Source organism: Cynara cardunculus (genome assembly GCF_001531365.2).
Source record: "Cynara cardunculus var. scolymus isolate 2C chromosome LG 2, CcrdV1, whole genome shotgun sequence".
In the NCBI taxonomy this organism is placed as follows: domain Eukaryota; kingdom Viridiplantae; phylum Streptophyta; class Magnoliopsida; order Asterales; family Asteraceae; genus Cynara; species Cynara cardunculus.
The window spans coordinates 8,788,026-8,800,567 of NC_037529.1; the positions used below are offsets into that span (position 1 = coordinate 8,788,026).

The 12,542-nt window shown below is 36.0% G+C and overlaps 1 protein-coding gene across 1 annotated transcript; it reads left to right on the forward strand.

The window, feature by feature from the left end:
- The first annotated feature begins 4,043 nt into the window (after window positions 1-4,043).
- Window positions 4,044-9,155, forward strand: LOC112505869 (protein HESO1-like). The gene is made up of 8 exons (XM_025109915.1): window positions 4,044-4,170; window positions 4,241-4,417; window positions 7,525-7,709; window positions 7,800-7,895; window positions 7,977-8,022; window positions 8,156-8,262; window positions 8,352-8,450; window positions 8,547-9,155. Exons 1-8 carry the CDS (start codon window positions 4,056-4,058, stop codon window positions 9,153-9,155), a joined length of 1,434 nt encoding a protein of 477 aa, XP_024965683.1. The 5' UTR covers window positions 4,044-4,055.
- Window positions 9,156-12,542: the final 3,387 nt, after the last annotated feature.

Sequence of the window (12,542 nt, forward strand, 5' to 3'; positions counted from 1 at the left end):
GACTATATATCTCAATTCAATGGTGTTAAGTTGAAGAACCATGGGTGCTATAAAATTAAAAGGCATAGATCATCGGTGTGTAGATAGTGAGTGTGAGGGACAATATTAGATTTGTGGCAAACCACATGGATTAACGGTATAATCAAGTCTAAATGGTCTTTAAGAACCAAAACAAGAAAACCAAAGACCATCGAACCAAATTTGTATATTATATCATATCATATTGTATCATATCGTATCGTATCCTATCTTATCGTATCGTGTTGTATCGTATCGTATCGTATCCTATAATATTATATTATGTTATTTTATGTTATATTATAATATATTATATTATATCAATTATATTATTTTATTTTAAATTATTTTATTTTATTTTATATTATTAATTTTATATTATATTATATTATAGAGTAAACTACATTTTTGGTCATGTTTATTTTTTCGCTTTCCTCGTTTTGGGTTCCCATGTTTTAAAAACTACAATTTGGTCATTGTGGTTTTCAAGAACGTTCATATTTGGTCTCTTTCACTAACGTTTATCCACTTTTAGCCTTTAAGTAAGGTTATTATATTATATTATAGGGTAAACTACATTTTTGGTCCGGTTTATTTTTTTGCTTTCCTCGTTTTTGTTCCCATGGTTTAAAACTGTAATTTGGTCATCATGGTTTTCAAGAACATTCAGATTTGGTCCCTCTCACTAATGGCTATCAACTTTTAGCCATTAGATGAGGGGCATTTTAGTTCTTTTCCATTTTCACCAATTTTCTATTATTAAATAATATACTTATATGTTATATTATATATGATACTAATATGTATCATGTTATACTATGCACACATAGTTTAACTCAACGACATTGATGCCATGTAAATGAACTGGAGAATCCAACCGAGAAACCGACCGGAGAAACCAACTGGATAAACCAATTGTGAATCAACTAAGAAACCAACCAGATAAGCACAGGATCCTAAAATTTAGTTTAATCTATATTGTATTATATTATATTATATATGTATTATATCACAACACACACATTAGACGACCATTGTCTTCATCTTCCTCCCATACGATGCCGACCATTATTCATCTCCACCTCCACCTATACGCACTCATACTTCTTAGAGTTATAAAAAATTAAGTGGGTGTCCCATTCTCTACTCCCTTGAGCTCTAATCTCAAGCTATACTACTTTGAGCCCCAACCTCAAGCTCTGCTTCAATGGCAACTCCTTCTCCAGATGCCACGGAAAAGCTTCACCAAGGCTCACCTGTTGTCAGTGGCATCCAAGACTTGGGATTGTACCAAGTGCCCCTCCTTCGATTTCACTTGAAGTTCTTCAAAATGTTGAATGAAATAAAGAACATGACTAACACTACTAAATCCATTTTTATAAAATTCCACACTAAAAATTCAAATAAAAACCACAATGAATTTGATCAAAATTGTAGAGGACACTTGTATCGAAACCCACACCAAAAGTTCAACCTAGATGGCCTCAAACACGGCAATGGGTCCGGTTTTTGGCACCTCTTTGGAGGGGGAGGGGCGGGGTTTACTAGAGAAGGGAGGGAGATGATTTTGAGCAAACCACAATGGTGGTGGGGAATAAGTTTACTGGAGAAAGGGAAGGGGGTGAGGTTCACTAGAGTAGGGGAGAGGGGGCGGGGTTCCTCAAGGATTGAGAGAGGTTGGATAGCGTTAGATATTTTTCTGAAAAACGTTATAAACTTGTATGATAATAAAAATATCATAAAATAAGGTACAATATGACTGAAATGTCCTTCACCCTAACAGATGGACTTAACGTCCATTAGGAACTGGGAAGAATTGCGTAAGAAATTTGAAAGGATGTGAGTGTTGGTGTAATTATTAAACTACAATGGTAACCGATATAGTTTCAACAAACTACAGCAACGATTTATGTAATTTACTTTATATTCTTAATGCAAAAACAATTGTTCTAGAATAATCATTTGTAACTCCTAGAAAGGCCTTCAAGTGTATGAATGGATTTTACAATTTGCAGGATAGTGCTTAAAGTTTCACGAGATGTTAAGTGGTACAAAACTTTCGGAATCTGATATGTTGTTTGTAGTCACTTCTTGACATACATTTGTGATTTGATTCATTAACTGTAATTAATCAACATCAATTAACTGTGATGTGCCTAATTTTTCACAAGTATTATTTTTCAGAGGACCAAAAGTGAAACTTTGGTATTATTTGAGGGTGCATTCGTATGGTTCATTACCGTGAAGAAAACAAATTACAAGAGTCAGCTGTTTTTCAACAAACCTTAGGATTTTTTGCGTCATTGGCACTGGCGATGAGGATAAATTTGGTGGTTTCGTGGGCTCCATCCTTTTTCTTCATATTTTATGTTGCAGTCTAGTAACGCTCATAAGTCCAGTGTGATGAGTGCATCTTTTCTCACATGTAAGGCGAGGAGGAACCTCAAAGTTCGATAATTGCCTCTCCTCGTTTCATTTCTAGGAGCTCCGATAAGTCTTCTAGCCATCAAATTCATCTCTCGATTAGAAAAAGTTTCTGGGTTTCATCAAAGTTAAGGTTTGTTTCTTTCAGAACACGTTTAGCTCAAGGAATTGTTTTCTCTTTGCTTTTCAATTAATGATGGTGCAGATTTCAATGTGATTTCTAATTCTGAACTTCAATTAAGCTTGTATTTGATGAGATGTTTTTGATTAAGAGAATGTCTACTCGATGTGAGTGTGTACAATTTTACTCCTTATAGACACGCAATTGAGTTACAGAACTATCTCCTGTTGACGGTGCTCAAGATTGCATTATTTGTTGTGTTTTGTTCTCGTTTCTAAAATCAGATCGTGAATATGTTCTAAATTTGCAGTCATTGTGTATTTTTTAATCATCGTGTATTTATGTGTGAGGGAAGGAAATTGAAGCATGGCATATGGGCTGGCAAAGCATCCTTCTCGATCTACACCAATGCTTCAAAACCAACAAAAATCTAATAGCTTTTCTTTTCTGTGTTTTGTTGTCTTTTTTTGTGTGTTCATGAGAAATCAATCCTTAAGAGTTTTGATCAGAAAAGATTATGTATTTGGTGCTAGTTAAGCCCTAGCTAGGATGGTTCTTGTCCATTAATACTCATATATCAGTTATTCTTTCTATTTTCAGTCACCTTCATATTGTGTCATTCTCTCTAGTATTCGTCTATCTCGCATTTTTTTTCTTAAAAATAAAATACTTGTGTCACATAACTTATCGAAAAAGGAATCTAGCTTCTTATGGTGTATCTTGTGGTGTAAGTTGATTTGAATGAATGTTACCTTTTACTGGTTGATCACATGAATAAGTTGATTTGTGTCGCCTTCTGTTGCTCGCCAGTTTCCTCACCTTATACTCGAAAAAACCCTGGAAACGTAGTTGTCTACATGTTCAAACCTCATCATGCACAATGTGTTCTATTAGTTTTCTGCTTTACTTATGTTTATTTTAGGTAATCACTGAATTTACTTCCTATTGCAGGTTTTCTAGATCGAACTATACCAAGGTAGGATAAATTGTTGTTTGTCGTCTGTTACGTCGTTATAAAAGATAGTTGAACTAATTGTTATTCACTTGCATCATTATAAAAGAAATTTTAAATAACTGTTTTCTGTTGATGTGAGGGTGTTTTATTGTCTCACTTTGTAGGCACAAAATGGCTCTGAGAGAAAAAGGTCAGTATTAGGACCTTTCAATCCCCATTAATGTTGTACATCTAATTTTCAAAGAAGTTAGTTTGATTTATTTTATGTGGTGTTCAGGACCTTGTGATGAGGAATACGAATTGCACGGTAAGAATGGCCTCGGTATTTCCATATGGTTATGTATATGAGAAAAGATAAAGAGATTATAGTGACTGCAGCAAACTCATAATTAGCCATCCCTTAATAAAATAACAAAGTTTTCGGTTGTTAATTCTTCCACTGGTCTGCTTTTGATTCCAGTCCTTATAGAGAATGAAGAAAAGATCTGGTTAAAGGAATTGGAAAATATAACTTTAGGAAACCGGGAGCGTTTTGGAATGTTCGAGCACCTACTTGATGATGCATATGCTGTTCATCAACCAACGCAGAGAGAATATCAACAACGCAAGGAATTGGTTCAAGTATTCAACAGAATAGCACGAGAATTATATGGTAAGTGTTCACAAATCGATAACTTCCATAACCTACAAATGACAAACCTATCTGTATCTGATTCATTCAGGTAAAAGCGTTGATTGTCCCACTGTGGAGGAATTTGGATCCTTCTCGATGGGTCTTTTTACCTCCGAAAGTGATCTAGATCTATCCATCAACTTTCGCAACAGTGCAAATGTGTCTTCGCGATATCAGGTTATTGCAACGCTTCGAAGGTTCAAGAAGAAGATGTATGCACTTAAAGGTGACGTTTTATAGCTACTTTAGTTCTAACCCTTTTTGTTTATTACATTATTGTATATTAAAAAATCTACCTATTGGATATTGAAAATGTCGTTACATGTCTTTGGAGTCCTATCATCAATACAAAGGAACTCCAGTAAGCTCAATTACCCAAGTAGAACTATTCAATTAAGTGCTTCATTAATCTGATATGGCTCAAAACATTTTCATTCAGCCTCAATATAATGCTTTTACCTCCTCCTGGAAACCACTTGGTTTTCTTTTGCAGAAATCTTCAAGGCATAAGATGAAAAGAGGACACATTCTTTGACGATTAAGTTGCAGAAATCTATACCGTTTAAACAAGTTAGTGGTAGAAATATAATTTATCTTACCACAATTTCTATATAGAGTATTACTAGGAATGCAACCATTTATTTGTGTCAAAGCAACATACCAAATCAAAGTTACTAGAATAGAGAGTTAAAGTAAACTTCAAGTTTCAAAAAGTACAAAATAACTTTCGAACGGAATTCATGAAAATAGATGGAAGGAATTCATGAAAACTATAGATGGAAGGCATGCCATGATTGATTTAGATTTGACCTAGCAAATGCATCTTATAAACAAGATCACTTCCACTTCATGACACGAATGCGAGCACTCTAAGAAGTTATTTATTTCTTAACTTCTTCATTGTGTTACATTCACTTTTGGACTGCCTAGAGACCTATCTCATATACAGTAAAAAAGGCTGCAAATAATTAAAAATGATGAGAAAAACTATATCCTAATACTACATCATACTGATTCATGTAGAGACTGTCAGCTTTGGCTCACCATGTTTTTAGACTATGCTTTTTTTAGGATGCACTAAGAAAATTTATATGAATAATAGGGAAAGCAAAAGATACAAAAATGGGGGCATAAGACTTGCCCGTGGAACAAAGGAATAGAACCAAAAACCTACATCTAGCTGTCTAGGACAATGAAATCCTCTTTGGTTATACGATAATGATCCCCTAGCTAGCAGTTATCATCAATCCTCCTCTAAACGGATTGTCCTTGAGAAAATCATATATTTCTGGGAATGTTCTGAGTGTAAGAAAATTCTAGTATTTCTCTGATCCCCTAGATATCCCCGAGGAATTAATGCTCCAAAAAAGCATTAAAAGATCTTTCAGGCTTTCTTCAAGAGCCAAAGGATGATACAAGGAGAACTGGAGCCAATCGAGTAGCTAGGGGAGCGCCTAAAATTCCTTAAAGAAACTGTGACATCTGCTGAGCGTAAGGCTATGAGAGGAAAATATGGTCGTTTGCTTCAAGATTGATTTTGCAACAGACACTCCAATTAGGAAATAGTTGTCCGTCATGATAGAGTTAAGAAATGGAACAATTGGAAAAATAAGCTTTACTGAATGGACTTTTACATCTAGACATGGAGAAAAGCTAGCTAACTTATAGTCCAAAACAAAACAAACTAGGCTAATAATAAGGCATAACTACGTACTGCCATACTGTGGAGAACTACTAAGTCTCCACATGCCCTAAATAAATAAAATGTAAAGCTCACCAGGCACTTCTATAGGAAACAATCTCTTGTATTGTCCGATTTTTGGTGTCATACACCATACCTTTAGCACTGACTAGTTTTAAGCCTTGTAGATTGAGATGCCCATATCTTAGATGTCATAACTGTGATTCATTGTTTTCTCCTGTGACTAGCTAGTGCAAAACTTCTCTCATTCTTCATGCATGGAAAGATAGTTGTTTTCCCTTTTTTGGTAAAACAGACATATATGGACCACAGGGGTGCAAGAATATTTTAAATAACTCCATTGTCCATCATTTCCATTACCTGTTAGTTTTGTGCAATATTGAGCTGTTGATGACAATTATCAAGTGTGGACGGCATTGACTTCTAGAATACTAGAAGTGTTAGAACCCTCTCCTCGCTGATTAAATCTTAGAGCTCGCTCCTCATGATCAGACCATTCCCTCGGCTTAGATCCAATCCTTTGGGACCCAACTGTTACTAACAGTGTGCCCTCCAGCTGATCACTTGATTTCTTAAACTCCATTGTATTGTACTAATCCATCAATGTTAAGTTATCCTAGTTTGACAAGAAATTTCTTCCATCACATATATCTCTCTGGATATATTTGAATTTAACACCCCCACCACTGGAATTACGAAGAAAATGAACCGGAGAAAACGTACGAGTTATCTGACAAATGGGCTGAAGTTCTGACGAAAATATCATTGAAGTCCATAAAGAACCTAACATGACACTTCATTTGGTGATATATATAGAAGAATTCCAACAAAACATGATCATTGGAGCCACTTTAAAGCAAAAGAAAACCTAGAAGTCCTTTTTTTATTAACTTGGATATCCAACCTGCTATGCGAGCCGACTAATCCCAGGTGACCATCTGTGCTTTGCGGGTAGCCCGGAGTCACCGCATTTGAACCTCCGTAGCCACAACGGAATTATTATTCCTCCTTGGATTTAAACCTGGGACCTCCAGGCACTTTTGACCTTTTGAGCCAAGTTCAAACCAATCAGACATCATCCTTGTGGTTAGAAGTCTTTATTAATAAGAGATGAAGAAGTCATTGTTTTTCTTTTCAGTTTTTTCTATCCCTTTCTCTTTAGGTCTTTCTTATCCTTTCTTTTATGTAATGAACTTCTCTTTTTCCTCTTATTTTATACTTACCTTTATCTTAAAAATATTAATACTGTTAAAAGTCAAAATTTTACTGACTTTTGGATATATTTGTGCATTAGGATTGGATTCCTTTCCTTTTATATATTCTTTTCTTTTGCATAAATTTTTTAGGTATATCTATATGAGTATCTTTCCATTTTCTAGTACCCTTTTCCAGAATTTTTACCATGCATGGAGCAGTAGTAAGGCGCATAAGTACGAATGTTGTAGACTGGTTTGTACCCCTCTATTGTAGTCTATGGTTCTATCATATTGGTTTTTAGGAGTTTTCAAGCTAGTAGGATGATCATCTTAAAATTATATTGTATGTTAGTTCATTTCGCTTTTAAAGTTTGTATATACATATATGGCCTACCTAATGGTTGATACTTGTTTTATGACCATTTTGTGATGTAGATGAAGGGCTTGTTTCTGACATCCTGCCTATTTTGAATGCAAAGGTGCCTGTCCTTAAAGTTGTTGATGTTGCAAGTGGCATAGAATGTGACCTTTCAGTTGAGAACAGGGATGGAATTTCCAAGTCAAAAATTATTTACATGATTTCTTCACTAGATGAAAGATTTCAGAAGCTATGTATCTTGGTAAGTTTCTCTGGGCTGCTCCAATAGGATCTATCAGTCATAGATCTATGTTCCCATAATTCTCATGAATAATACCTATATATCTTGCAGATGAAAACTTGGGCAAAAGCTCATGGTGTTAATAGCCCAAAAGATCGAACCCTTAGCTCATTTTCTATAGTATTATTGGTTACTCTTCATCTGCAGGTAAACTGTAGAACAAAACTACTCTTTACGATATTTCTTTTCTGTAGTTTTTTTGTTACTCTTTGTTGCTATACATTGCAGACTCGAGAGCCTCCGATTTTGCCTCCATTTTCTGCTATATTAAAAGGTAATGTTCTATAAATAATAATACTAAGTGATCATCATGCCTTGCAAAGAGGTAACAATAATATATGTATCATGTCTCATTGAAGAAATCATTTTTTTTTGCCTTCACACGTTTTGGGAAGTGTTGATTGCAGATGGCGAAGATCTTGAAATGGTTAAAAAATATGTTGAACGTTTTGAGAACTATGGAAGAAGAAATACAGAATCATTGGGAGAGCTATTTTTTTCATTCCTAATAAAGGTAAAATCTTATGAATATAACTATTTTTGGTATATACTGAGGCTACACTTTCAGTATCCGATGTTTCATATGATTAGTGGTTGTTGCAGTTGGCATCTGTTGCAAAGATATGGCCGAAAGGTTTATGTGCCAGCCCATATCATGGAAGATGGATATCTAAAACATGGACTAGAATTGCCAGCATAAGTGTAAATTTCCTCCTGGTTTTTCTATTTATTTCATTATCATTTATAATTTTTTAATCACATTTCTGTATATGGTTATTCTAATGAATAAATGCACAGGTTGAGGATTTTACAGACCACACTCAAAATGTTGCAAGAGCGGTTGGAAGCGAGGAAGCTGACGTAATTTATGGTCGTATCGTGCTTACCATTCGCAGTCTTAGTTCATTCATGAATGGTCACATTAACGAATCCGACCTAAAAGAATCTTTGTTTGGCGATGCTGGTATTTCTAGAAATACTGTACAATCGGTTATGATTAGTAAACCTAAAGAAAGAAGAAATCAGCAAGATATGAACATTAATTCCTTCCAGAACAGAAAAAGGGTGGTGACTTCTGATGGTTGGGAGGTACAAGCTACCCAAAATTCGACAACAAGGATAAGGCCACCCACAGTCGGATATTGGAGACCAAAGCAGAATCAAGATCTGACCTTGCCGGTGAACAATGATACAGCCCCAGAAACTCCACAGGCAGTGCAGCCAGTCATGCCTGTTGACCTTCAGTCAACCAAGAAGACACAGGGTTCAGACAGTTCAAAGTTAGGAGGTATACCTGAAGCAACCCAATCTTGGGGAGGACTAGGTATTGGAGATTGGGGAGGACTCGGGAGTGGACAAAGCTGGGAAGGACCTTCTAGTTATAATGGATTCTGGGGTGGCTTCTAGGGAGCTTACTTCTTGGACCCTCATCACAACTCACAAGGGATACAAACCATGGGGCTTCCTCGCGAAACAAGGCCTCAGCAACCTTCACCGCATACCTGATAAGAACACTATGGAACATATTTCTCTAATTGAATTTTGTTCATAAGAAAATCATAAACTCATTGTGGTTATCTTGTAATGTGTTGTGTTCAAGGGGAAACGTTTTACTTTCCATAAGGTTAACTATTTCATCAAGATTCCAGTTTTAACTGAAGGCACCAAATACACAAACGGCAGGCCAGATCTTAATTCAAATATAACTGGATTTTTCTGCTTCCTTGTTTATCTTAGCTCCTGGAATTTGTGGCATTGTAGATTAAGTGATTGCATATATTAGATTCTCAGTTATTAGTATAGATGCAGATTTTGAACTACAGTTTCAGTGATCTTGGACTTGAACCATCTCAGGAATTATGTCCATGAGTACAATACTATAAAATTTATCACTCTAGCTAGCTGCCATAAGTCCTATTACCTTATTTTCATCTGTACTGTAACCACTTTAATTTTATATATTTAACCAGCTGAGGAAGATATATATCCTATAAAGTATAAACTATCCTACACATGACTAAATATCACATGCACCTGAGGTAATTTTCACTCAACATGCCTTCTGAAGTTTGCACTATCAGACATTTGATGAAGCCTGCAATACTTCCTAGTAATTATCTTCATTTATTGTGTTTTCTATACATCTAATTAGTAACAATACGCAACCACGTAACTGTGCCCAGAGATACGGTAAATCATTGAAAATGGCTTCGTCGATCTCTTGAATTCCACAACAACCATAAGGGACATGATCCAATATAATAAACTGCCCAAAACTTTCACAGCAATGGTTGAAAATCTTTGAATCAATCTTGGATAAACAGGAGTGACCACTACAACAATATTGGTTTTGTAAGAGACCTAGATTGTCTAAGCGTCCTAATAGAATATGTTATAAAACTTAGATTTATAAAACCAAACTATATATAAAGCGTTCTATCTAAAAGCATCACAATAGGTTTATAGAACGTTTTTAAGCGTTTTAACAAGTTGTTTACGATGCTTTTAAAATAAATTTTCTATTAGTAACCACAAGGGTGGTGCTTATCTAAAGGTCAAAAGTATCAGGAGGTCTCAGGTTCAAATCCAATGAGTAATAAAAATTCTCTTGTGGCCATGGAGGTTCAAATGCGTTGACTCCGGGCTATCTGCAAAGCAGGTGGTCACCCTGGGATTAGTCGGCTCGCATAGCGGGTTGGATACCCAGTTTAATCAAAAAAAATCTATTAGCTATTTTAGGACACTTTTGAAAATTGTTCTGTAAACACATCTTTTTATAAAATATTTGTGTTTATAGAACATTTTTTTTCAAATACTATTGTATAAAATATAGCTAACTAAGACATTTTTGTAAAAGCGTTCTAAAAAACTTGTTTAAACGCCAAAAAGGATTATATAAAACTATTGTAACACTTTTAGATAGGACTTTGATCCTATAAACTTAGTTTTATAAAGTAATTTTTTAGGATACTTTTTGGTTTAGTCCTATATAAACTTAGGTCCTATAAAGTATTTTTTTTTAGGATACTTCTACATTTTAGGCGTCCTATAAAATTAATTTTGTTGTAATGAACTAAAAAAAGGACTAGCGACTACCGAGTCGCCCAAATAATTTTCCACCATGATACTAAACGACTCCAAATCTCTTTAGTCTCTGGACAGCGAAGAAGTACAAATTCTAGTTCGATGTTGCACCAAACACTAGATGTCTGTATCCTCATAAATTACTTCCCTGCTTTGTAGAACTTCTACAGCCATCTTTTCATGTTTTGTGGAACCGTTAAGGAATACAAGGGGTCGTGAGAAATCACAACAAAACCAGGATAAGAATTAATTTGAGATCGATCGCGTAAGAGATTGCTTCTCTTAAGCAATATTTCGATCCTAATGTCAATGGGTTGCATGAGATTTTCTTGAGGATAATCTTGATTCAAACTTACAACTTAGGCAGAAATCGAGAACTTATAAACATTGAGAAGTTGTCACGTCTTGTAATTTAGAATTGGTTGGTATAATCTACTTGGGTCTGCCATTTTACTAGAACATACGAGAGGGAACTGAAGCTGATCAGAGTTTTGAACCATAGCATCAGAAGATCTTACTATTGGAGACAAATCCTCTCCTTAATTAGTTTATTTGATTAGTCAAATTAGTTGTAAGTTACCTTGTATAATTCCTATAATTACGTTGTATTTTTGTATTTATACTCCTTCAATTGTCAATCATAATCAAGGGGAATATTTCTCTTAATWTCATATGGTATCAGCCTAATCTCGTTCCTCTCCTAACCCTTTGCMTCTATTGCCYCTTCTTCGATCTTTTCYTTTCATCTCCGATGGCCTCCACCGATTCTTCTCTCCCCATGAACACTCTCATTCATATGCTCACCATCAAACTAACCTCCTCCAACTATCTCCTCTGGCGAAATCAGATTAACCCGCTGCTGCTTCATCAAAAGTGGATGCGTTTTGTTGATGGTTCGTATCCCGCTCCTCCAAAAACTATTCTGGTCAACGACAAAGAAACCCAAAATTCTGCCTATCTCTCTTGGGTTGAAACCGATCAGAAAGTGCTTCTTATTCTTCAATCTTCTCTGTCCGAAGAAGCAATGGCAGAAGTGTTGGGTCTCTCTTCTTCTMGTGCTGTATGGCAAGCCTTAGAAGCGGCCTATAGCCATGATTCTATGGAGCGATCTCAGAATCTTAAAGACTCTCTCCGCCAATTCAAAAAGGGTAATCTCTCTGTCTCTGATTTTGCTAAACAGTTCAAGTCTATCTGTGATCAACTTGCAGCCATCGGTCAACCGGTTCCCRACATGGACAAGAGCCATTGGTTCTTATGTGGCTTAGGACCGTCATTTGAAACYTTTYCTACTGCCCACCGAGCTGTCCAACCAAGACCTTCTTTTCGTGATCTTATTGCTCAAGCTGAGGGTCACGAGTTGTTTGTTTCGTCGCTACACAGTTCTGCTCCCTCTCCCGTCGCTTTTACTGCTCGTCATTCTCCGCAGCCTTCGCGTGGAAAGGGCAGATCTAGACGGTCAATTTATCGAGGCACTTCTTCCTCTCGAGGCCGTGTTCGACGACAACCTCATTGCCAGTTATGTCAGCATGAAGGTCATTATGCCACATCTTGTCCAGAATTGGGAAGTTATGCCCAAAACTCTTCCAATTTGACTGCAAATTTGGCTAAGGCGTTTAACGCCGATTGCAGACTAAATGACTCTAGTCCGGATTGGTACGTGGACTCTGGTGCAACAGCCCATATGGCTCCATCCTCGGCTACTCTTGATTC

Coding starts and splice junctions, on each gene's coding strand:
- LOC112505869 (XM_025109915.1), top strand. CDS start 4,056: ATGTTCGAGCACCTACTTGATGATGCATATGCTGTTCATCAACCAACG. Junction 4,418..7,524: donor GAAGATGTATGCACTTAAAG/GTGACGTTTTAT, acceptor TTTGTGATGTAG/ATGAAGGGCTTGTTTCTGAC. Junction 7,710..7,799: donor TTCAGAAGCTATGTATCTTG/GTAAGTTTCTCT, acceptor TATATCTTGCAG/ATGAAAACTTGGGCAAAAGC.